Source organism: Parasteatoda tepidariorum, chromosome 10, assembly GCF_043381705.1.
Source record: "Parasteatoda tepidariorum isolate YZ-2023 chromosome 10, CAS_Ptep_4.0, whole genome shotgun sequence".
NCBI lineage: Eukaryota > Metazoa > Arthropoda > Arachnida > Araneae > Theridiidae > Parasteatoda > Parasteatoda tepidariorum.
In genome coordinates this window covers 38,361,384-38,388,733 of record NC_092213.1, presented here as the reverse complement: position 1 = coordinate 38,388,733, position 27,350 = coordinate 38,361,384, and the positions used below count along the sequence as shown (strand labels likewise).

The 27,350-nt window shown below is 30.6% G+C and overlaps 1 protein-coding gene across 1 annotated transcript in view; it reads right to left on the bottom strand.

Moving 5' to 3' along the window:
* The window catches only part of LOC107445694 (unconventional myosin-IXb-like dachs), a gene marked incomplete in the record, with an annotated part of 225,639 nt that overhangs the window by 107,193 nt on the left and 91,096 nt on the right, over positions 1-27,350 (bottom strand). Inside the window, 1 exon segment of the mRNA XM_043044175.2 lies at positions 14,938-15,031. Coding sequence (XP_042900109.2) covers positions 14,938-15,031 — 94 coding nt within the window.

Sequence of the window (27,350 nt, the reverse complement as noted above, 5' to 3'; positions counted from 1 at the left end):
TCGAAATAGTGAAAGGTTTCACTTTACTTTATAAGTTTCTACTAGTTTTGCCTCTTTTTCAGGGTCGCAAACAGCCCTGATATAAAGATATTTATAGTACTAATATATTATAGGTGACCACGACGGTTTAGTTTTTTAGTTACAAAATAAATGCTTCGAATGAAATAATTAAAATACAACTATTTAGTAGTTTCTTTTCTTTTCTTTTTTTTAAAGTTTATTTACCCAGGTAAAATAAAAAACCAAAGTTTAAGTGCTTAACATTAGGGGCAAACCCATAACTACAAACTATTCAAACACCATCTTGCTGCAAAGAATTAATAACTTAAATATTTTAAGCGTTAATAAACTTTTTTAGAACTCGCTAATTTCGCGAGATTTTTTTACCTAGTGGAAAATTGTCAAAGTCAATAAATCGGACAATCTCAGTTTTTGAAAATTTTTACAAGTTAACTAAAATATTTTCAAAGTTATTAACTTTGAGCTAGAAAAACTTTTAAGTAACTTTTTGAATAACTCTTTGAATATTAAAAAATCGCCAGTTTTGGCGACATTTTCCCACAATAATGAAAATTATCAAAATCAATGCCTTATTCTCCTTTATTGCAAATTTTTATGAGACCAGATAATTCAGTGTTGAAGTAACTTTTTAAACAGTAAAAAATTAGACCACAAACACTTTTCATTTTCACAAAATTGTGGCTCTTTTTAATATGGAAGTTTTGTACCATTTTCAGACTTATCATATATGGTGCTTAAATGAGAAGGCTTAATCTTACTTAACAGTCATAACTAACTGTTGCAAACTCACAGCAATTATGAAAATAACATATTATTCTCTAAAAGGTGTTGTTTGATGGCATTCACTCAACAGCCCAAGCTTTTACCAAAACGGGCATGTTTCGAAAGATGAAACACCAGTGACTAATATGTTAGTGAAAAGTCATTGCAATCTCATTTTTTTTTTTCAGCAATGCATTGTTAGCGCTCATAAAAGTTACTCATAATTATGAATAATAGTCATCGATTGTAATGATTTTCAAATAGTTAAAAAAAATCGTCATTCTAATTAAAAAAAACTTCGATATTTTTTAAATATTTGAATTATTGATTACATTTAAGCTTTATTAACATTTTTCACCAAGATAGTACAAAAACAAAAAAACTGAAGCTTTGTTTCGAGGTATAAATCATACTTCTTTTTTCTTTATTTATTTAACACAACTGGGCACCTGGGCCTCGCAGCGGCCCCTATCCCATACATCATGTAATTTAGATACATTGTGTTAAAAACATTTTAAGTTTAGCAACATTATGGTAGCTATTTAAATAGGTCAAGCACATTTGCTTGATAAGAAAAATGTTGAAATTATTACAACAATGAGAATAATTTAAATAAATTAGTATATAGTAAATAATATCTAAGCATTAATTCAAATAACACATGTTAACGTAGATGTGAATTATAAATGATATTAGCTATGTTTTCAAAATTATCTTGTACAACATTTAATCTTTAGTGGTTACCAAGCCACTCAAATAAACTTTAGTGGTTACCATGCACAGCACTATCGTATTTGATTATTCTAATTCTGCAACCCCTCCTCCAATCCTAACTTCTCAATTATTTTTTAAACAATATATTAACACTATGCGGTCCGCATATATTTAGTGATAAGTTTACCATGTGACCGGTTCCGTGTAACTTGCTCCGCTTTGTAAAATAGTATTTTCTAGTGGTAGCGAAATTTAAGTTGCTTTTAGTTTAGTATTTTTCATTATAATTAATTTTTTCACCACTAAATATCAAAAATTACAAGTATGATATAAAATGAAACGTTAAAGCATCAAACTACTGGTTACTATATTAAAAAGTAGTCGTAACTATCTTTCTTTAACGAATTGTACTATATAATTTGCTACCACTTTGTTAAAACTATTCCAGAAAGCGGAGCAGTTGGCATCCCTGTACTCTATTGTCCCTTGACAAAATGTCACATGAATATCAGGTTGCAACGCGCGACATCTATGTGTTGTCACCGGCCGCTAACGTTTGGCTTGGACATGGCAGTAACGTGTTGTCGCCGACTGTGGCTTGCGTATGGCACCAACGTGTTGTCACCGGCAGTTAACGTTTGGTTTTCACGTGACAACACGTTGGTGTCACCGGACATGAAAGTGTTAATCTAATTTTTTCACCCTTTACTTGTTGCCCACCCGGTAGTACTTTGATTCCAATTTTTACTATTTTCGAGCGATGTTCGCGATATTGTCCATGTATTGAATATTGGTTAACAATTTATCCGGCAGCCTTTAAATCACTCATAACCTCCCTAAGAATGAGTTCGGGACATTTCAGCGTAGGCGGCAGAAATAATAAAATTATTTCCATTTCTTCTGTGAGATAAAGGTAGAAAACTCATTATATATATATATANTCATAATATAAAATATCATCTGCACAAATTAATTAGCATATTTGAGATCCCCCTCCCTCCGAACTTTAAGACTGAATCCTAACACTTGAAAATCCCATCATTAGATCAAAAGTGATTTAAGATGATCCTTTTTTTATTTTGAGCACTGTACTTTTCTGTGTCCTTGCCAGTATCTATTTCGATAAAGAACAGCAACTGACAATTTTTTGTTAGAGCAATCAATTTCAAAAAACAATGCCATTTTTTTCAGACTCTCTTTTGGCGATCCAACAGATTTATAAGCAGAACGTAATAGAATATATATATATATATATATATAATAATAATAATAATAAATTGCTAACTTTTCTGCATCTCTTGCAGAAGCTACTGCATTTATACCCCATTTTCTGCCAATAATTGGTATGACGGTACGCAGCACTATAGCACTTTTTTATATTTAAAATTTCTACGGGCTTTTTAGAAAGGATAAAAAATAAATATAAATAATTACTTCGTAAGTAAGTTTTTATTGCTATAAAAATACAAAATTATTCTAATTTAATACGTAACATATTCACCTTATTCCCGACTATGTTTTGCTACATGTGTCCCAGGTTACAACATTATCCCCTATTCATTTAAAAAAATATACGCATGTAAATAGCTTTTGAGCATTTCTTTATCAATTTAATTCAGATTAATTTTATCTTACCATTACCTCTTAGAAGTGAGAAGGCCTCCACACCGATCCATTTAATAATCCGACGTAACGAACATAGATTAAACAGTGGGAGGGAAGAATTCGAACGATGTCACGACGCTCGGACTACTAAAGGATCGGATTTCTCGTTTATGGTGACTGGTACGGAGGCCTTATCACTTCTAGGAAGCGTTGATTTTACCTTTTGAAGATTAATGTCACTAAATTAGATGATGATGCCACTGGAAACTAATTATAAATACATCAGCACCTATTCATTGTCTATGTAAATATCTCTCCGTATAGCGTATCAAAATTCCATGTTCTATGTAAACTTATTTTTACATATCTTACACTTGTAATTTAATTTGCTATTTAAAAGTGAATGCCATTAAATTAAAAAAGCCGCTTCCAAAGCAAAATAATTGCAAATGTGTCTCCATCTAGCCTTTTTCTTTCCCCCTTTCCTTGGAGGTGAGGCATAACCACAAAAAAAAGAAAAAGAAAACTAGTTTTTTGAAAAGAAAATTCCTCGTGTTATTCAAATGGCCGCAATTTAGTGGAAGAAAGAAACAAAAAACAAAAGTAAGTAAATAAAAGCCATCCATCGTTCTTCTTCTGTCCCCTCGGCTATTGGAGACATTTGGCAAGGAATGCCGATGCCATGGATCGAATCCTTATAGTCATCAGGAGGCAGGTTTCCGTGACTTGGCAGCGAAAGAAGCCTGTAATGATCACTGAAGGCAGGGGTGATGGAGCGCTCTATTAAGTCGCCAATTAAAATGAGGTCCTCCGAAGATGAAGCTACTGCACCCCTCCCAAAGGGAATATATCCTCGAAATACCCTCTTTTGGGTCATTCGCATTCTTCTTTATCGAAGAAAGTCTCAAATCAACAACTACTGCTGCTGCATGCATATGTTTAGCAGGATGATGTTGATAGCGAAAAGAAATATTTTTTTGTTGTTCGTTTGGAGGATGTTTTATTCTAAGAAAACGAACGATAGAAGAATTATAAAACTAAAAAGTTACCTTTTAAATAATAATATGAATTAATAACAAAATATAAATTATAGCAGTTAGGGTTTGTATATACATTTGGTAAATTTTTTTAAAAAATGGTAATACTATTGATATAAATGTTTTATTTTATTTTATTATGAACGTATACAACTCTAAGTAAATAGATCTGAACTTTTTTTTTTAATAAAATGTAAAATGACCCTAATATAAATATAAATAAAATGCCAACAAATTACGACAGTATTACTCCTTGGAGAAGTAATCCTGCAATAATTTATTTCTATACAGATATTACGAATTTTCTTTTATAATAAATATAAATTATACCAGTTAGGGTTTGTATATGCATTTGGAAAAAATAAAAAAATGGTAATAGTATTGACATAAAAAATAATTATGAGTAAGTCAATAGATCTAGAACTGACTTCAAGAGATATGCATGCAGCGTTTTCTGAAAGTCAAGAAGGCGCTATATTGCGGAAGAAACTTTTCATGGCTCTTTCCCCTAAACAATTTTAAGTATAGACAAAAGTGTATTCAGATTTTGAGTAAACTATTAACATTAATTCTGAACTTCTGATGATATATACTCTATTTGATATTATCTCTCGATACATGTAAAATACAAGGCCGGCACACAAATTTATATATAAAGAGTGCGGTATTTTAGATTCTCTAATAATTTTTTCTGACAAATTCATGCCAGTACAGTTCTGCGATCAACAGTTTTTGATAGTTAAATAGTATACAGTTGCCGGTTTTTAGATTTTTGAATAGTATCTTTTTGAATAGTATTTATGCAATTAACATTAAAGAATTTTTTGGCGTCATCCAAATCGGTTTTCATCAGTTTAAACTGCTATAAAATTAGATTATAAAAAAATTTAGAAACGTGTAGTTTTAAATTGCTTGCTAAAAACCACATACCACATCATTTTATTGCTCATTAGTTTTGAAGAAAAATTCATAGAAATTCTACAAATTATAAAACGCTATTTGTCCTAAACTAATGAAGCAATTCTTCTATTTTCTACCCTTTTTGAATGGTATTGTGTGCTGTCTAATAATACTATGTAATCAAAAATTTGTTAAGTGCAAAAAAATATCAAGAAAGCACAAATTAAAAATTTAACTTAAAATTCGAGATAGCGAGGTTAGAGGCTTCTTAAGTATTATAAATGTGTTTGCTTTTTAAATTTTTGATAAATATCATTTGTTTTTACGGAATTTGTTTAAAAAAAATTCTTAGCAGCATCCATACCGGGTTACATCAATTTAAACAAAATAAATTCTAAAAAAATAATAATAATAATCTAGAAATAGACAAATATTACAATATTAAATATACTTTTTGAAATTCTACATCCAAAATTAACCAAATTTTAATGTTTTACATATTTGGGGACAAAAACCAGTGTTATTTAGCGTTAGTTCTGCTAATTGTAATTGGGTAAAGCATTTATTTCCTTTTTGAAAAGGTACGCGATAATCTATCATTACCTGTCGAACGATATTCTATCATCAAAAATTTGTTCTAAACAGAAAAACATTGAAAGAAGGAAAATCAAAAATCCAAGATGGCGGAGAAAGAGCCCTCTTAAATACAGCCTGCTTATACCGCGCTTTTTAACCAAGTCAAACACAATTGGTGATCAGAATTTCTCAAAAACACCCCTTTCAATTTTAGAGTCACCTTCTACGTGAGTTGGCATCTTACGAATCATTATTACATTTCTTTGGTAATCACCACGCCAAATCTCTCAGCTCCCTGTACCGTAAAATGGCTCACGTGACCTTGGCATACGTCAAAGGTGTGGTTACTTTTTTTTTTCTTCTTCTTCAAATAATCTTTGACCCATGCCTCTGATAACAACACGCAGGCGAAATCTTCTGCTTCAGCAAGGGTTTCTTTTATTAAATGTGACACTGTCCAAATATCTGACACTAGTCCTGGAAGGAGAAACAAATGTTGGCGCACAAAACAGCAAGAAATGTAATAACTTTTTATTTAAAAAAAGAATTTTCAAGGTGTTACTTGAAATCTTTTCACCAAGGAAAATAAAACAAATTGATATAGACAGCTAATATATATACATTCGCAAAAAAAAATATCGCAAAAAAAACTTATATTAAAAAATTTTCAATTTGGCTAAGTTATTTTCCCCGTTTAAATGAAAATCTTTCAAATTAATGAATAACTCTTAATTATTATCACAAAAATCTGGCTTTTCATCCCTTTGCAATTTCGCGCTATTTTTATAATCATCCTTGAGGGCGCTGTCTTAAAAATAGGTAAATCTTAAACCAAAAAACTTAAGCGAACAAAATTGTGAAAATATAATCTTATTATTATTTCATAAGGCAGCGAACCTACGAACTTGCTTGTTATGTTTTAACTTGATTCATTTGATATACATTGATTAATTTGACTTGATTCATTTGACTTGATTCATTCATTAGATTATTTAGACATCATCTGACTAACCCCTTCATTTAGAATATACTTTATTTAAGCATCTAACAATACATGTGTATAAGTGAGAGTAAATTTTTCTTTTAAAATAAATGTTCTTCATAGTTTTTTTTAACTAGATGGAGACATAATTAAGTTTCGAAACAACAATAGAAACGCGTCGAAGTAATGTTTTGTGATATAAAATAATAATAATAATTTTATTTTATGATTATAACAAAGTATCGTATAAATAATATAAAATAAAACTCAACAAAGCTGCGTTTTTCCCCTGAATAGAATGTTTCTCACTGAATAGAATGTTAAAAAATAAAATAGAATGTAATATTTCAAAATCTACATTATTCAAGTAGACTAAAAATAAGAAAACAAAAAGATAAGAAAACAACACTACAATATTTCTGTAGTCACCTTAAATTCCTTATCACGTTTTTTGAACGTGATGCGCCATACTTTTAAATTTTTTTGTATCTGACAAAAAGAAAATAATATTTTTTCTTTTTCAGTTCTTTTCAAAAACGTTATTTTTTGCGATAATGTTGAACTTTTTAATTTTCAACCAAGCACCTAGTCCAGTTTCTCAAGACTCTATCGTTTAACCCTTTAATGAACCATTTATTTCTAGCAAAGGTAAATTATAGTATTTTTTGAATTCAAAATTGATATAACAATAGTAATTGATATAAGAAAAAAAGAACTCATTTAGCTTACAAAAAATTTATCGAAATTTTTAATGCCATTTTTTTTGGTGGTTGGCCACGACCTATTAGGAACTTATTGACTTTTATTTTTCGTTATTTATAACATAAATTTTATAAATGCTACAAACTTCAAAAGGAATTATGTATTTTATAACTTTTATAAATTTTCTTAAACTATCAAATGGTTACCAATTTTATTCAAACGCACTTCAAGAAAGCTGAAGTTATTAACGAATGGAAACCTAAATTAAAAGTGGTAAAAAAGTTCGTAATGGACTTTAAAAATTGGTGGTAAGTATACTTACCACGGCCTTAGAAAGGGTTAACATGGTTTTTCGAGGCTCTGGCACCATGGAAAATACAAAAGCCACAGTTTGAGTGTCTTTCACGTGAAGCAATACGAAGATTTAATAACTATAAATATCATCTTGTGGTGAAGAATTATCTTGGTTTTTGAACGGACAAATAACTTAAATATTTTAAAAGTTATTAAATTGTTTTAAAAAATCGCCAATTCGGCGACATTTTTCACATAGATGAACATGATCAAAATCCCTTTTCTGCCAGTGTGGCAAGTGGCATTAGAACCAACCAACCAACCATATCACGTGAATTTGATTCCAATCAGATGACGTGGACAGCGCCTGAGCTGGCGCAGAAGTGAAGTCAAACGCTGAACATTAAAATAACCAGTTGGAGCATGATTGAAATCTCTATTGCAAGATTCCATCGACACAAGCATAAAAATAAAATCGTAGTAAATAACATAAATTTAAAAGAAATTTAATTCGAAACTTTACAGAAATTTGCTTGTCTGGTATAGATATCAGTGTATAAAATTTTTATGAAGAATTGAAGATTAGAAAGTATGTTATATCAATCCACTAGACACGGAGGAAAATAAGTAAAGCTATAATAAATACAATTTCAGGTTAAGATTCCCATCATTTTAGAATCCTGGATGAGACCGTTATAAAGCGTTTATTTCGCGCACTAGTGATTTGAAAGTGGTTTTTCTTCACTGCTTTAGTGCCTACTTAATCTACACCGTTATGTTGATTTCAGTCATCTTTGTACAGTAATTTTGCGCTCCAGTGCACCAAAAATGATACTGCAAGCGTTCCGTCTCTTTCCCTTGTTTGTAAAATGCAATGCAATAAAATATTATTATTATTTTTTAATTTAATGTTTTACAAACAAAACAAAAAAATAAATTAAAAACTGCTCTATGCCTTGGACATAGAAATCTGAAAGTGACTTGTTTAATTTATTTCACCTGTTTGTTTTTATTTTGTATTGTATTGTATTGAATCAATAAATCTGTTTCTTCTTCAAAAAGCGTCATTTTATATAACAACGGCAGACTTAAATAAAGGATTCAAAAAAAAAAAGAAGAAAAAAAACAGCAGGGGAAAAAAGAAATAAATTAACGCAGCAATACATCTCTAACTGTCGAATTTTTAAAAAAAAGTTTCAATGATAATAAAGTCTGGAACATTCTTAATGAAATAATGAACAAACATAATGTTCAATGAGCAGAAAGGAAAAAAAATAAAAATAAAAATAATATTTTTAAAAACTGAGTTTTAGTAAATAATTAAAAAACAAAAATTTGAAGAACGAAAAACGTGGGGAGCATGAAATACATAACAGTAACAGTATGTGCGCTCATGAAAATATGTGACTTATACTACTAGCTTTGAAGCAGTTCTAAAAATGCTAATACTATGGATCTAAAACGGAAATAACAGCGTTTGCCAGACAGGCTTAAAAAGTAGAAAATATGTTGCCCGAAATTTTAATATTTTCTCCACATTTAAAATATTTATCACAATCTTTTCAAATAACATTTTTCAAGTACGTATTTCAAAATTTTGTGCTGATAAATTATTTCCTAAAAAAATTTTTTCAAACAAAACTTGAATAACTGTTTCCAAAGGAATCTGATTATCATATTGTTTGCATGTTTCAGAGATAGTTCGAAAACTGATTAATGTTCGAAAATATTCATTAAATATAATTTATTTGCACTTACACCAGTAAATGATAGCATTCAACATGCACTGATGATGAATGTTGAATAAGAAAAAACTTTTGTAAAGACTGTTTTTCGAAGGTTTTATCGTCATATAAAATAACATTTTTTTTTAGTGAGTAACATCCAATTTTTGTAACTGTTGTGAGTTTGCTACAGTTATTCATGGTTGTTAGGTAAAGTTTTGGTTACCAGAGCACTCAATGCTACTTCTGAAATTCTGACAAAACGCTACTACGAAGACTATTTGAATACGAATTTATAAAATACGAAAAAATTACGTCCCGACTGTTTTTTGAAAGTACCGTCATTTTTTTTCCCTTTCCAATGCCCACTTGGAGAATGACTTACGTCATACAGGCATCTGAAGAGCAGATTTTGTTGGCCACTCTTTCAGGGGCACCATATTTGGTGGGCCAACCTTACTCCCACAGTAAGAACATCCATGTCTTGCCCAGGATTCGAACTCAGAACCTTTCTGATGCAAGGTCGGCGAAAGTTCTGTTATATTAAATAACACTTTTTATCGAGTTTAACCTATTTAAATAACTGTTGTGAGTTGCAACAGTGATTCATGGCTGGTAGGTTAAGTTTTGCTTATCTTTAATTAGAGTACTCAATACTAATATTGAAAATCGGGCAAATCGCTTATGTTTATATGAAGAAAGGCAACTGTTTTGTGAAAATGAAAAGCGTTTGTGATCGAATTTTTTAATATTTATAAAGTTACTCAATCGCTGTCTCTTAAGGATGCATAAAAATTTGCAAAAACTGGAGATAATTAATGGATTTTTATTATTTTTCCCTGTGATAGTGAAAATCTAGTATAATTGGTATTGTTTTTTAAAAATTTCAATAACTTTTTAAATTAAGTTTGAAGCGGTCTTTTAGTTTTTCCCTCGGCTAAAGAAGTTTTTAAAAAAATGTCTGAGTTTCACATGCACCCCAGCGATCAGTTATCACTCACAACCAACCCAGCCATGCTGCTTATATATGAATGTTGACACTCTTAATTTAAATCGTTCTTAGTAACATATATAATACATGCTACTAAACATAATTAATTATTCAAACCACATGGAATTCGCAATTATTGCATCCCAATTTCATGAATGTAATTATTTTAATTAAGTTGAAAATGTAAATGAAAGAAAATGATGATTGGAAAGCTTTCACAAAGGGTATGTAACAGCGCTAGCAGCTAATTTTTAATCCAGCGGCGTTTAACGACTCACTCTCTTTTTTGGAGATTTTAATCTTGACTGTAGTTGGTCCCAATTATAATACAAGCTTTTATTTATTTTAAAATTTGTTACCTTAACTAAAGTAACATCAAGATTGATTTTTTTTAATTTAAAAAAAAAGCTAAACAGGGGAGCGGGTCGATAAATGTCCCTGAATAGGAAAATCGCACCCAGGCATATAAACCAACCACATTTCTAAGTTTCGTGCTTCACTCGATGCTTTTTTTAATTATTTTTTTTATAACCGTCGTTGAAAAGCCGACCCGACTTTTGGGTTTACGACTACTAAAGTTCAACTACGCAGCCTTGTAATTTTGAATCCAATCTAGAAGACAAGGTAACTCCTGGATGAAGTATTGGGAGAAATTTGCCTTCGTGGAGGACTTTTTAATGGAGCTAGTCCGCATTTGCCTTACATAGAGGGGAAGACCACGGAAACCTCCCACGGTTAGCTTGATGGGAAGGGGATTCATACGGTCCAAATTCGTATCGACCAGCCATCACCGGGATTCGAACCTGGTTCACCTGATTGGAAGGCGAACGCTCTATCCCATGAGTCATCGCTGCTCTTACAAGATGCTTAAAATTAAGAACTAAACACTTTTTAGTGTTGTAATAGTAAAACTGCTAATTATGTAACTTTAAAAAAAAAAAATAGCATTTTACACAGCACAATAAAAGAAAAAGTGGTAAAGTAAATTTATTTCATCATTTGTATTTATATGAGAGGTGCGGAACATTTGTTGTAATAAATTGAAAATCGTTGAGATATTGTTCAACTATTCTTTTATTTGAACTAAAGTCATAGCGAACGAGGAAAAAATGCGAATTTAATTTTGACATAAATTTATCACCACTTTTTACTTTTTTAAACTATTTTTTTAAGCGTTGGTAAAACGATCACTTCGGGAAGAATTGTGCTGTACTGAAGGACTACATTAATCCGCTTTCGAATAATTTTTATGGTTCATAATCTCTACATGTAATAAGTTTGTGGTTGTTGTTCATTTACGTCACACTAGAGCCGCACAATGGGCTATTGGCGACGGTCTGGGAAACATCCCTGAGGATGATCCGAAGACATGCCATCACAATTTTGATCCTCTGCAGAGGGGATGGCACTCCCGCTTCGGTAGCCCGACGAACTGCACGCGAAGTCGAGCACTTTACGGTAGAACAGTTTAACGAGGACCAATAACACACACCGTCGGTCCCTACGCAGGCTGATCCAAGTGATCACCCACCCGCACACTGACCGTAGCCAGTGATGCTTTCTTCTGGGAACCGTGTCTTAACGATCAGTCCACTGCGGGACCTGTATTAAGGTACCCAAATACCTTTTAATATTACAATTTTGTCGAAAATAGCCTTTTTCTTTATATATACATACAAGGGGTGAACGAAATAATGGAAACACTTCTATACTAATACATTTTTTCATGTTTCTCCAGAAATACTAAGATAATCATTTTATGACTTCAGAATTGTTTTGATCATGCGATTTGTCATTCATATCAATAAAGTTTAAAGCTGTTAGAGGTCTGAGGGACCGACAATAAATTACAAACTGACAATAAAGTTTTTGAACAGCCTATGGCAAAAGAATGGAGCAATAGATTTGCATCTTGAGACAGTTATTTTGGTTATTATATGCAAAAATTACGGAAATTTCGTATGCTTAGCTTAAATATTTAAGGAAATATGAATACTTTTTATAAAAAAAACTTATTTTTTTTGTCTCACGTTTTTTCGTTAAAACTTTACAAATATTCAATAAAATTAAACAAAGGTTTTAGTGCAATTTAAAATTAATTACAAAATTTTGCTTAAAAGTTAAAAAAATTCGTTTAAAACTGCGTAAGATATGAGTAATTAAAGTAGTTCCTTTATACTACCAGGTATATATATATATGTACAAAATGAAGAATAAAACAAAGAGAAATTAAAGACATATGAAAAAAGGGGGAAATAATAAGTAATAAGTAAAAAAAATAACTAACAACAGTTTAAAAAAAAAGGGATAAAATTTTATTTAAAAATTTTTTTTTCTTAACTTTCTTCGTGTTTTCTTGTTTTTATTTATTTCATATATATATATATATTCATCTNAGATATATATATATATATATATATAACATTAACTAAAAAGAAAACATTTATATTAGTTATTCTTTGTCTTTTTTGTCTCTATTTTCAAAACTAATTTTCAGGTTATTTTCTTTAATTTTAAATGAGACTACAGATTGGTGAATTAAACTATTATTTTACATTTTACAGCTAAAATAAAAATAATTAATCAAAATTTCGCCTCTTTTTTTTTTACAAATGAGTTTCTATGTCTACTGCAAAATATCTGAATATTAATATTATGACTAATACTTTGTCTAGTCCCTAAGTTGAATTTTTTATAAGTATTATAAAGTAAGAAAAATGAAAAAATGATACATTCTATTAAAGTTATGCGATATTAAAAAAGACCAATTTTCAATCTTTTTTGACCAATTTCTTTTTTTTTTTTAATTTCCATACCATTTTATTAGTATTTATAGCATATTTTAGCGTATAATACACAGACAAATCTAAATAAAAAATTAACAAAATTTAAATTAAAAAATTATTCTATGAAAAAGCCACCTCTTTGCTTTATAGCAAATTTCTCTGAAATATTCCTATTTGAAAATCTAACTGAATCTTATGAAATCTTGTAAGAACACCAGACCAATAGCAGCATATTATTGCAGATCATATTCTCGACATAATAGCATGTATCTAACCTCACCTTACTAGCTAAATTCAAGTTGTACCTCATATTTTTGACGTTATGATTTTATCACCCTGCATATAACAACTACACAATCAGAAATCATCTATCCACAAACATTCCTACTTTAATTGCGTTTCACCACCTCATTGAAACACCACAAAGTTCAAGTAAAGATGAATGGGAAAAGGGAGCAAGCTGTCTGAGGTACCCTGACATTTCATACAGTACAGTACAGAACACAGTGCTTTTTTTTAAAGCTAAAAAAAAGTTTGCGTTCAGTAACAGAAATAAATATCCACTTGCTACAAACAAGTATGAACTAACCCTTTTCACAAAGGTGTTTTTCATTTTAAAACCACTTTTTGTGGTCAAGCATGAATGGGTTAATTGTTGCAGAATTACGCTTTTGTGACATTTAGAAGCCAATAAATTATATCACCGTTCTTATAAATCAACATTTCTCCCAATGCTTAGATATGGTCGTCAGCTTAAATTCTTGCATATTTCTTTTCTATTAGGATACCATAGATTTTTGTTTTTTGCACTTTCAAAACTCTGATGTGGCAGATAGAAAAGGTTTAAAAAAATTAGTTTTAATTTAATTCACTCGCATTAGAAAGAAATTAATTCGGTAAATAAAGGGATAATATTAAAACAGGTATTCAATTAGTACTAAAAGATAAAAATTCCTAAAGACCTTATACCAAGGGATCATGCAAACGATTGAAATTATTAAACTTAGCAAATAATCATTTGTAACAGTATCGTCTAACTCAAAAACATGCGTGCTTAGAGTCTTTTTATCGGGACAGTTTAAGAAAAAAAAAAAAATTGGTTGCAGAACTGTTTTATCATTGACATCTATTTCTCAGAAACAAGGCAGTTTTGTTTATATTAGTATAATAATATTATAAATGGCATGCATTTTCTGATCCGAAGTCAAAACAAATTACTCCTTCAAAAGTAAAGTGGTAGGAACTATCCACTCTTTACCACTTTTTTCATTTAAATGCATTTATTACATGATGGCAATAATTTGTAGTCCGGACACTAATTCTATCGTAAAATTTTATTATTCCCTTTTATTTTTCTCAATTCTTATCCCTTTCAAAATTCTCGATGAAATTTACAACATGATTTATCAAAATTATCCTACATGCTACATGATTATTTATCATCAATCCACTTTTTTTACTACCACTTTTTTCATTTAAATGCATTGATTGCATGGTGGCAATATTTGTAGTTCCAATACTAATTTTATCTTATGATTTTATTATTCCATTTTAATTCTCTTAATTCTTGTGGCCCTTTCAAAATTCCTGATGAAAATTACTACATGATTTAACAAATCAAGATGAAAAGGGAATTATATGACCAACACCAAATCCAACAATTATGTATTGATAACAAAAAGGCTGTAAATGCTTATAAAAAATTTATTTGCATACTATAGCAGTTAAATTTATATAGTATATTTCTAATTTTAAATGAATTTGCATTAATTATAACAGCTGGCAAAAACAAGAGAAAAAATTAGCATTAGTAATCTAAAAGAATAGAAATGCTTATATTTACCATGTAGTTTTCGTTCAGTTTCCCAAAATTTTTGAAGCTCCGTGAAATATTTGTCCAAAATGAAGACTTTCGACAGTCCTAGGGTCGCCATAGCCTAGTGACAAAATTAAGGATTCTTTCACTACCTTACCTGCATGTCAACAGGCAGGTAAGTGCAACACAAAAGGAATTTAATACTGACCACTTTTTTTTTTGGAACGAAATAAACACAAAACACAAACACCAGTTCACAAAATATAAAATAAATGGCACTATGTATCTTCAAACAATTTTCATCCTAGCATTTTTATTTGAATGAAATGTCAAATGAGTTATCCTTCAGTCTATTTGTCTACTCTTCAAATCACAAATATGTTTTTCTCATAAAACACAACATCAAACAAACATATGGCACCTTCCGTTTTGGCTTGTATTAATATGGTATGCGATTTAACAGATAACAACACATTAAGTAAAAAAAAGATTATTTTTTTAAAAAATGGCAGAGTTTTTTTTCTGATTTGTGACAAATTAAACAAGTGACAGTGAGCAATAACTTAGTTCATTGAGCTTAGTGGTAAAGAAAAACTTAACAGTTTTTTAAAGTCTTTATCGATAAATAAAGTAACAACCTTCGTTTGTCTATTGTCGAGCAGTGTACCACATATCGTCGAATCTTTTCGATCTGCTGTACCCGGTGAGGCGAATAAGACATGGTACTTGGAACATACAAATTTCAAAATTCATTCTATTTTGGTTGATATAATAGGCAGCACAAGAAATAACTATTCGTTCTGATCATCCCATCATCATTGACATCTTTCACAAAATCTGCCATAACTTACCTCCCACAGTCGTTAACGGTAAGTTTTGTCAACTCCGGATAACACAACCACTGATGAAGTTTCACTTACATCCAAATCTTGACTGAATCCAGATACATTGACACGAAATGTCAACAAATGCTTTAGATTCGAAAGAGTCGGCTGCCTTGCTGGTAACAGACACTGCACAACGATGCAATCAAGAAGAAGGGAAAAAAGAAGAACTTTTGTTTTTTTTTTCTTCAAAACACCAAAGTCATGCTGTCGACGTTTATCATGATACCTCGCCAAACTTCTTTAAGAAAAGAAGCACCTGAGTTCGGTTGATCTTTGAATATGCCGAAAACTTTTTCTCGTTTCTCGCTTTGGCGGTTGATGGTAGATTTTCATTGGACCAACCTGTTCCTAACCCCCTGTTTTTCATTTTCTTATTTTCTTTTCTTTTTTTTTTAGTTCTGGCTTTCCCGAACTTCTTGGAGTTAGGGCGGGCAGTAAAAACCACCCCGGGGTAGAAGAGTACCGAAGCGTCAAGGGAAGGGGGGGAAGGGAATGAACGGGATTTGCTAGAAAAGAGGAGGGAGAAAAAAAGCTTCTGTAGTTACAAGGCAACTAGACAGGTATGGAAGATTCCATCTATGTCCACTTCCGAGGGTGGAGAGTACGTTCGCTTTCGAACCACTTGTTGCTTACCTCTTTGGAAGATGCAAGTCAGAGAGGTAAACAAACATGAGTTTTCTGGTTCCATCATATACTCCCACCACCCTTATTTTAATTTAGTTTTATTTTATTCACATCAACAGTTATTTTAGTTAAAAAATAAAAAAAATATTAACATTATTATAAACTTTAACATCGTGTAATTAATAAAATTAAAATTTCAGCTGTGTAAAAAAGTTATTCTCGTTGATCTTCTTTCTGATAAGGCATTTATTAAATAAGAGATAACTAGGCAAGTAAAAATGGCCAACAATTATTTTTATTCGGATTAATAGGGTTTTTTTTCAGTTCGAGAAATAAATAATTAAAATTAAAAAATTAATATTTAAATATATAAATTTTAATATAAATTTAAATATTATGCAACTATTATTTTTATAATAGTTTTAAGTTTTACCTTTGTTTAAAAATCATTTTCAAGGGGCTTCTTCCTGATAAAGCATTAATAGAAAGATAACTAGGCAAGAAAAATGACCATTAATTATTTTTATTCTGATAAATAGTTTTTCAGTTCAAAATTTTAGCAGCAAATAAGAATAAAAAAATTAAAATTAAATTATAAAATATGCTAATATANTATATATAATTAACTCAAAAAAAAAAATTCTGTTAGAAAGTTTTTGTGGTAAACTGTTTAAGATATTTTTATTAATAAATTCGTGTAATATGCATACTTCGTACGTGGTTAAAAAAAATCGTGAATAAATAAAGAATTGCTATAAACTAAAGCTGTAAATCATGTAATATCATACATAATCATGCAATCATAAATTATGAAATTAAATTTTTTTAAATTATTTCCTTATTATTATTATTTTTTGCTATCATTATTTGCCGTCCTTCTTAGTGATTTCACATTATTTTATTAAGAAAAAATACGTTTTTCGAAAGAATGTTATACTCGGTAATATTATCCGTCACTGAATTGATTATTGATCACAGTCAACAGAGGATAATCAAGAGATTTACAACAATCAATCAATTTTTGCGATTGATTGTCGTTTTATTACCTTGCTTATTTATTTATAACTATTTCTTTCCCCTATAACCTTTGACTTTGCATTGTTTAGGCTTATTATAGTACCTAAACTAATAATAAAAAAGCCCTTGATTTAAAGTTTTTAAAATACTTTTTCGGTGACGTCATCACCAAATAAGTCGAGAACAAGAGCACCGATTTGGATCAAGTATTTTTAATTTTATTTATTTATGATGTTTGAAATTTTTCCTAGGTTAATTTTGAGACCAATTTCCGGCCTCAAATAGTTTGGGTGCAATTTCGGAAATAGGAAATTTCATTGTTAAAACCCATCGTTACAGATTAAACTTTCCTTATTATCTTATCAATGGCTTACCCCGACAAGAGCGGGTTTTTTTTCTTCTTTCAAATTACTAAAAAAATTTTGGATCATTTCACGATATTTTCCATGAAATAATTGAGTTTATAATCTTTATTTTTTAGAAAATACACGTTGGCCGTTAACTTACTACCTGTTTTGAACTTTTTCTGGGTTTGCTGGAATATTTTATTTTTAAGTTTAAAGTGGTAGCAAAATGTGTGCTTTGATATTTTATATTTGATCTTGAAATACACGATACAATATTTTCACACATCAACTAGCAATAATTTTTTATTTTGTTGTTACACATACATATGCAGGCTTGTGTCCTTATGACAAAGACGGCTTCAAAGCACTTAACACGTTAAATACCATGGGAGTCTCCGGTGGCCGGCACTGAGTTTGTTCGTAGCGCCAAGGGGGTCACCGGTGACCGACGAAGTCAAGATTATTAGAAACACATAAATCGAGTAAATTTTTAATTTTTTTACATTATTGTATTTACTAAAATAGTTTGAAGAAATTAATGCAAATTAGAACACACAAAAATAGTTTTATTTATATACACATAAATGCCTACCTGCTCCGGAAAGCGAATAAATATTTTCAAGTTGTAGTTTATTAATTGAGATTCTTGATTTAATAAATTCAATTGAGTAGATTTTTATCCACCACTATTTCTAAACGATTCGTAGGCTTATATAATTCACCACTCTGTATCCCGATTGGTCATTCTAAACCTTTTAAAAAAACTAGCAAAATCTGTCTAATATTTGCAAATTTAGTTTGTAGTTATTTATCCGCTGTGGACAGACAGGTAAGCCATGTAAAATTAGCGTGGCGTTTAACGTGTTAAGTTAAAAGGGAAAAAAAGACAGACAGCCAGAATATTACAAAAAACATAATATCCAGGGTTACAGAGAGAATAGAAGGGTTACGAATCACTCTAAAGCTACGGAGCGTTTGGTTGAATGGTGACACCACTCGCCCAGGAGGTCCCAAAATGAAAACAATTTATTTTATTTCATTATTACTCATATATACTCAGTCTTGTGTGCTAATTAATAAGGCCTCTTCATAAAATAATGTGGTGAAGAAATAAAAATTTTAAATTTCAGATGAGTGGCTTTTGATGAGTTTGCCACTGGTGATAATAGTGCCAAGTGTTGCCAACTTTTCTGGAGAGAAAAAAATTCTTCTAGTGATGGCTAAGTTTATGTTTTGTAAATTTGGCTAAAAATTATCTTCCACACCCCTACAAGTAAATGATTCAAAAGGCAACTTTGCTCCAGCTCTTTAGTGGTAAGCTTTTTAAAATGTTGCAAAAATTCGAAAAGATTTAGTTTTCGATTATCTCTGCCGCTCTATAAAATGCTTTGAAAAAAAGAAAAAGAAAAAAGGATACTAGTTGGCCGCCTTGGTTATACTAAATTGTTTATAGCACTGAAATTTACCGTTTGCTTGCAAAAATGGTAAGCGATTCCTCCTAAATAAAAATGTGACATCTTGGCAACAGTTGCACTGGCAGTTACGTCAATCCAAAATTTATTCACCACAAAGCCTGATTTAAAAAATTCTGATGTGTTTAAATTACCGTATATCCCGGTACATAGTCCAAGTTTTTAAACCACCAAAATTTTAAGAAAATTATGGGGTCTACTTATACACCGGTCATAAAGTTGAATATTCGTTGATCGTGAAATATCGATGCATTATATACAACGAGATAGATATGAATGACTATGTATCAATTTACCCCTTTCAAAAACTATTTTTTTTTTTAGTCTACCATTAATTTTGCGTTTTCTCTCATCATATTTTCTTTACATTTAAAGATTTTCTTTGTCGTAATAATGCTATAAGTTATGCTCAGAAAAAAATTTAGGAAGAAGAATATTCTTTTTAGTTTTTTTTTCTTTTCTTTTTAGTCATTGTTTTCAACGTTTGTAAAAAATTAAAAAAGAAAATTATATATTTATAATGAAATCAAAGTGGTTAAAAAAATTGTACATTAATAATTCAATCAAATAATTAGATCAAATTCACAGTGGTTAACCAATATAATGTTTTTAACTATGATTCAAAGTGGTTAACCAATATAATTTAGTAAGGTAAAAAGGCCTGAAAAGAAATACCACTGCTATGGAATCATACAATAATGTTTTGTATACATACCAAAAAGAAAACGCGGAAGACGATCAAAGATAAATAATCAAACAAAATTGAAGAATAAATTATTACAATAAAATCGCGAAATTCAATGCTTTTTTTTATATTGAGCTCCATTTTCAAATCGAATAATGTTGAATTTTAAATTATTTTCCACGAAGATAGAGAATTCCCCAATTAAATTAACTTCCGTATTTGCATTGCAGAAATGAAGAAAATTGAAATGAAGGGTTCAATACCCAGCTCTTACAAACTAGGTTAAATTATTTATTGTCGACGAATTTCTTTTTTTAAAATAATTAAGACATTTTATATTAGGAAGAAGAGATCGAAGATTTTAAATGTTATCTTTTATTGAAGTATATGTATATACTTAATTCTCATATTAAAAATCGTATAGTGAATAGTTATGTTTAAAGAAAAATGTAATTCGTTTGTGCCTAAAGTGTTAGCAGTGATCGCAGCGTCTTATAAAATTGAAAAAATAAATGGTGGAAGAATTATGACATTTTAATTACCATCACAACAAATACTTTAAGAAACTGTGGAAGCACAATTTTTAGAGCAAAAAGTTAGGTCTACCGGAAAGTTCTGTCAGAGGTAGTGCATGCCCCCTTTTGCTCTTTTAATTGTCCAGCATAGAGAGCATTTTAATTGTCCAGCATAGCAAGAGACACGGCATACATTGCGCAAAGGAGCAAAAAAATATTGTGCTCGCCTTGCGGCTATCACAGGATACCCATTGGCAAAATGGTTGTTGTCGAATTTTTTTGGAAAAGCAGCTTTAAAATGTTTTTATCCTGGACATCTTTAACTGTTAACCCTGAAAAGCTCGGTACATAATTTCGTAGACATATTTGAATGCAACTCAGACACATTCTTTGTAAATTCTTTTGATGATTGAACAGCCAATCGAGATCAATATTAACATTTTCGGATTAGTGCAAAGGTGTTTGAAGGAGATTCTAATGCTGCCAAAGTCGGGTAGATAGGATTAAACTAATAAACAAAAATTTTAATCTAATTTAAAGTTAACAAAATATTTAAACTTTAGATTTCACTTTTATTACACTTATTTATCGCTCTCTGAAGATTAATAGGATTGGTTAGGTGCTCCTAAAATTTCAAATTACAATTGGGTCGACTGTTCAACGACGGTTATAAAATAAAATAAATGTGCCTTTGTTGTAGTCATCATTATGGTGGAACTTATAGAATGATATTGAAAATCTCTCCTATTCTGGAAGTTATACTTTTTTATTCGCTACCAATTTATAAAAACTTATGCAGAAAACCAGGCAATTGGTATTCCAGAGGACGCTGCGACCAATGATCAAATTCAACCGAAATATAGATGAAAAATATTATAACGTTCTTACTTCTTTTTTGCCACCATATTTTGCACAAAAAATATCTTACAATTTTTTTTAATTTTTTTTCTTTTTACAAATCCTTTTTCACTATGCGCAAAGCATAAACAAGTAACAATATTTCTTTTTGATAACAAAAAAAAGTCCAGTTAGATGAAATATCGTAATGTCTTCTGAATATTACTATACATGTCAACGAATTTGCAATTTTTTCATGTTCAAATACTTCTTGTCTCACGTAGAGTGCATGAAAATAAATTTCTCAAGTAATAAGCCTTTACGATTTCCGTAATTCTAACTTCAAATCTACCTGTTGATTATTCATTTCACGTATCTCGTCTTTTCAATAAAGTAACCATCCCGGCCACATAAAAAAAATTTTTTTTCTACCCAAGTCTCATTCTGAGTATTCAAAACCCTTGTAAACGAACTTAAGAGAACGTTTTCTTTAATCTTTATGGGCTGTGACCTTTTTGGGGAATTATGGCCATTTTCAGCACATTTTTTCAGTCGCCTATCTCTTCTACGGATTTATTGTACTAGGTTTTTTTTTTTTACTTTTCTTTCTTCTTAAATTCATTGGTATAGAGGGTTCCTTGTTTAGTGTAACGAAATATGTTTTGTTGAACGGTCTTTGAGTATTTCTAATTGGTTATGTTCGCTCTTCATTTTCAACTTCTAACAATTGTTTTTTCGCCAAAGAGCCACGCGCCGCTACCATTCCGAACTGAATCGTCACGTACAAGTTGTACTCGCACGACGAATCAAATATTGCGTTCTTTTTGTTATTCTTGTTGTCTGTTCTATTCTATTTTTTAACGTTATTCTTTTAAAATCATTGGTATAGAGAGTTCCTTGTTTAGTGTAACGAAATGTGTTTTGATGAATGGTCTTTGAGTATTTCTAATTGGTTATGTTCGCTCTTCATTTTCAACTTCTAACAATTGTTTTTTCGCCAAACAGACGCGTGCCGCGACCGTTCAACCGTTCCAAACTGAATCGTCACGTATACAAGTTGTACTCGCACAACGAATCAAACTTGGAGTTCTTTTCGTAATTCTTCTTGTATGTTCGATCCTATTTTTTAATGTTATTCTTTTAAAATCATTGGTATAGAGAGTTCCTTGTTTAGTGTAACGAAAGGTGTTTTGATGAATGGTCTTTGAGTATTTCTAATTGGTTATGTTCGCTCTTCATTTTCAACTTCTAAACAATTGTTTTTTCGCCAAAGGGCCACGTGCTGCTACCGTTCAACCGTTCCAAACTGAATCGTCACATTACAAGTTGTACTCGCATAACGAATCAAACCTGGCGTTCTTTTTGTTATTCTTCTTGTCTGTTCTATTCCATTTTCTTCTCATTCTTGTTAAATATATTAGATAGAAGGTTTCTTTAGTGAAACGAAATGTTCATTGTTGAACAGTCTTTGAGCATTTCTATCTGGTTATGTTCACTCCTCATTTTCAGCTTCTAACAATTGTTTTTACGGCGAAGAAGCTCGTGCCGCTGCCATTCCGGACTAAATCATCACGTATAAGCTGTACTCGCACGACGAATCAAATGTTTCGTTCTTTTTGTTATTCATCTTGACTATTCTATTTCTAAAAAAAAAAATTTTAACATTTCTTCTTTTAAATTCATTTGTATAGTGATTTATATTTTTTTTATCATCTTTTCTAATGCGTTTCAAATTTATATAAAAAATAATATCCATTACGGAATGAATAAGAAAACAGTGAAAATTTTTATACCTTCCACAAGCGATCTGTTGCTTTTATTTCAGCTTTTCGCTTTTCTTTACCGTCCACAAGCGATCTGTCGCTTTTATTTCAATTTTTCGCTTTTCCTTACCTTCCACAAGCGACCTGTCGCTTTTATTTCAGCTTTTCGCTTTTCTTTACCGTCCGCAAGCTTTTATTTCAGCTTATAGCTTACTGAAATTAAATGATAACCCTCGTTTTCAACTAATGACTTTTTATTTTAAGATTGATAATTATTTTTTTAAAATTCAATTTAACCGTCTTCATTTTATATGAATAAAACTATATAGAAGATGAAGATTTTTGGCGTTTTCTTAAAAACCGTCTCTCTTCGTCACTTTGGTTTTTGGATGAATTTTTGATATTTTTGCTCAGTAGTCTTTGAGATAAAAGTTAAAAAGTGTAAGATATTCCTGTGTAACAATCTGAAATCCTTAACTGATTCATTGATGGTAGTTCATAATAAACTGTAAAAGCATACCGGCAACAGCTAGTTGTGGGGTAGATGGTCATATCGTGACCAATGACATGATTGTGGTAATGGGGTCTGGTTTGGGCTCTAGCCACCCTTACTTCTCAAAAAAGCTTGTATCCATCAATCTGAAGTTGGGTAGGTTTCAAGTCACCACTGGAGATCGAACTCCAGCTATAAATTGTTACTTTGCAAAAAAATTGATCTAGATTGTGGAAGGAGAAGAATCCATAAATCTCATTAATCAATCTTGAACAGTACTGTAAGGATTTGTTTTTAATGAGGACAGAAACTCAGACGAACTACTAGTTCAAAGTAAAACTTTTTTTAATCCCCCAAAAAATAAAAGAAAAAGTTGCGTTATGTTTTTGTTATAATTTGTATCATCTTAGCAGGTGACATAAAGAAAATCTATACACTTTTACATGATTCGATCTTCCAAGGCCGGAATAGCCTGGCTGGTAGGGCACTAGGCTCACGTCCAAGAGGTCGTGGGTTCGAGTCCCGCCGGGCGAAGTAAATAGTGACTGATGCACCTTAAATCTTTCAAGTCTCAAAGTCCTCCATACTCCCATAAAAAATTATACCTCTGGGGATTATGATCCAGGAGTTCCCTTGTCTTCTGGATTGGGTTCAAAATTACAAGTCTACGGAGTTGAGCATTAGTAGTCGTAAACCCAAAATTGGGTCGGCTGTTCAACGACGGTTATAAAACAAAATAAAAAGTATTAGCAATAAGTCTTAGCATTCAGAGTTCATTATTTCTTCCGAAAATAAAATAGATGTAAAAAGTTTCTCTACCAGCTCACTTTTAACACACGTGGATTGGGGGCGTGAGATTTTAAGTGAAAGCAATAATAAGCTACCCCTTTTTAATTTTTACTATCCTGTTTCTGATTCAGTACGAATACATTTATGACTCGCCTGTCCCGAAAAAGTTAAAAAGTGGAAATCTCATAGTATATTTACTGCTTACGAAAAGATAACAAAGACGAAATGTCCCTTCAGGCAGTATTTAATTTTTTCCCCGTAAATAATACTACTGTTTTATTACCAGAATATAATTTACTCTCCTTTTCTAAGTATTTCTGTACCTTGAATAAATAAACTAACGAGGAGAAAATTGAACATGAGTTTATAATCAGTTTTTGAAGAAGTAAAGGTGACAAAATTATGAATGCTTATAAATGATGCTTCCCAAATGAGCTTCTACATTTGTGTCGAAAATTTTGCCCAGAATAAGTTACTACATTTCAAGTAGGTAGAGTAATAAATAGCTTCTGATGCAGTTTAGTAGATCGGCACCAGTAAAACTATACTACTAATAAATTCATGATTCATTAGCTAAAAGATAGTTTTAAGCAATTACTTGGTGGAAGAGTCCTAACAAAACGGGGGGTGTCTTAGGAGAATGCGAACCCTGAGTTTCTGAAACTAATTTAGTACTGATTTAACCCTTTAACACTAGGTTTACGGGACACGTCATTTTGACGGATTTCGACTTTTGTAAAGAAAATTATAAAACCCGTTTGAATTTTTATTTTATCTCTTGTAATGACTTTTAACCATTGATCGAAGTAATTATATATTAAATGCTATTTACCTCAAAAGCGTTGAAATATTGAAATTCTCTATGTGGTATACCTGTTTCTACGGATATGCATCAATTTGACGCGATCATAATTTAGACAAAAGTTTAAGTAAACAAGCAATTATCACATCAATAATAAATAGGAATGTACCGACAATACTTCGATTAGTTATCTCAAATAAAACAAGTGATAAACAGCTGTTGCCGATAAATAATAATAGAAAGAACAAACGCAGAATGTCAATTGTGTCAGAGTGTTAGATTTTGAAGGTTTCAGTTGCTTAGTTCGAGTATTGAAACATAAAATACTAGAATATTTCATAAATATATATCTTATATCTTCATTTTTTTTTTCTCATAAGTATACATATACATTGGTTTCTAAGTGCAGAGATGCCAACTGCTCCGGACACGCGAAAATAATTTTAAAAAATGGTAAATAACAACCAGAAAATTTCAAAAATGTGAAATGGTGAATTATATAAGCCTACGAATTATTTAGAAATAGTGGTGGATAAAAATCTGCTAAATTGAATTTATTAAACTAAGAATCACAATTCTTTCATACGTCAAATTGACGTGTGTTTGTAGAGATAGATATATAAGAAACGTCCGTAAACCTAGTGTTAATGGGCCATTTATTTCTAGTAAAGATAAATTAAAGTATTTTTGGAATTGAAATTGATATAAGAATCGTTATTGACATAAGGAAAAAAAAATCTAATTTAGTTTATAAAAAATCAATCTAAATTTTAATGCCATTTAGGGGGGGGGGGTAAGTATATTTTCCACGAACTATTAGGAACCTATTGGCTTTTATTTTTCGTTATTTATAAAATAAATTTTATAACTGCTACAAACTTCACAGGGAATTATGTATTTAATAACTTTTATACGTTTTCTTAAACAAACAAATGGTTGCCAAATTTATTCAAACCCACTTCAAGAAAGCTGAAGTTATTAACAAATGGAAATCTAAATTAAAAGAGGTAAAAAAGTTTACCATGGATTTTAAAAAGTGATGGTAAGTGTATTTACCACGACCTTCGAAAGGGTTCAGCAAAGAATGTTTGGTAAGCAAATGCTGACTGCTGGCATAGCGCCCAAAGATATTTGAAACATTTTCGAAGAAAATCATAAAATAATCAGTATATAATTCATAATCAGTATAAAAGTATTCAAATGTAGCAAATGGAGTACTATTTTTTTTAAAGAGTAATTGCATATAACAGCAATAAGAGTAATAGGCCCATAATAGACTATTGCGGGAATGTTATAAATAATATATAACATAAATAAAATATTGAATAAAAACATATATAACTGAGTTGCATTGCCAGTGGTATACCCTTTTAAACTAATTTTACTCGTAGATAGGTTATCGGCGAATCATTTTTATTTTATTAATTTTTTTATCATTCTTTTTTACTCTATCTGATTTCTTCTTATTTTATTTAACAAGACTTTGGAGTGTACCCGCCTGAAATTCCAGTTCTGAATAGAAATCTCTTCAAATATTTCTATACATAAACAGTGAATAGAAACAGTTTAAAAGTGCTTGAAGTCATCTGCAGCAAGTAGACAATCTATAATAAATAAATAAATGATTTTTTTCTTAAATTTTTATTATTATTATTATTATTTTTTAAAGAAACGAACGAGTTCATGAATGGTAGGCCGAACACATGAACGAAATCAGCCCGTAGGAAAAATTCCCGCTTGTCAATCAAATGTTGCTCATCTTAGTAAACGGGATGGCATGTTTAGATGGAAAATGTTGCCCGGAGTCCAAATCAACGATGGGATGGGTTCTAAAGATGAGAGGAAAAAAATAAGAAAAATAATCTGTTTATTATAAGATATAATGAACCAAGATGGCCGAACCACAATTTATGCAAATAGTTTGTCTTTAGGACTTATCTAAAAGATATACTTTGCTTTGATCAGTTTCCAACATGCATTAATTCACTAGCTTACTTCCAATTAAGCGAAGCCAATTACTTTTTGAAAGATGTTTTCATAAAGGAGAGGCAATGTTTAAAAACTGTAGCTGCGAAAAAGAGCTTCTATATAACACTAACATTTGTTAAAGATTTGTAAATGTTTTTTCCCCCCTCATCTTCCATGATTGCCATGGGCGCATAAAATTGCAAAAAGTGGAGTTTAATAGAGTTCAAAATTTTATTATAAG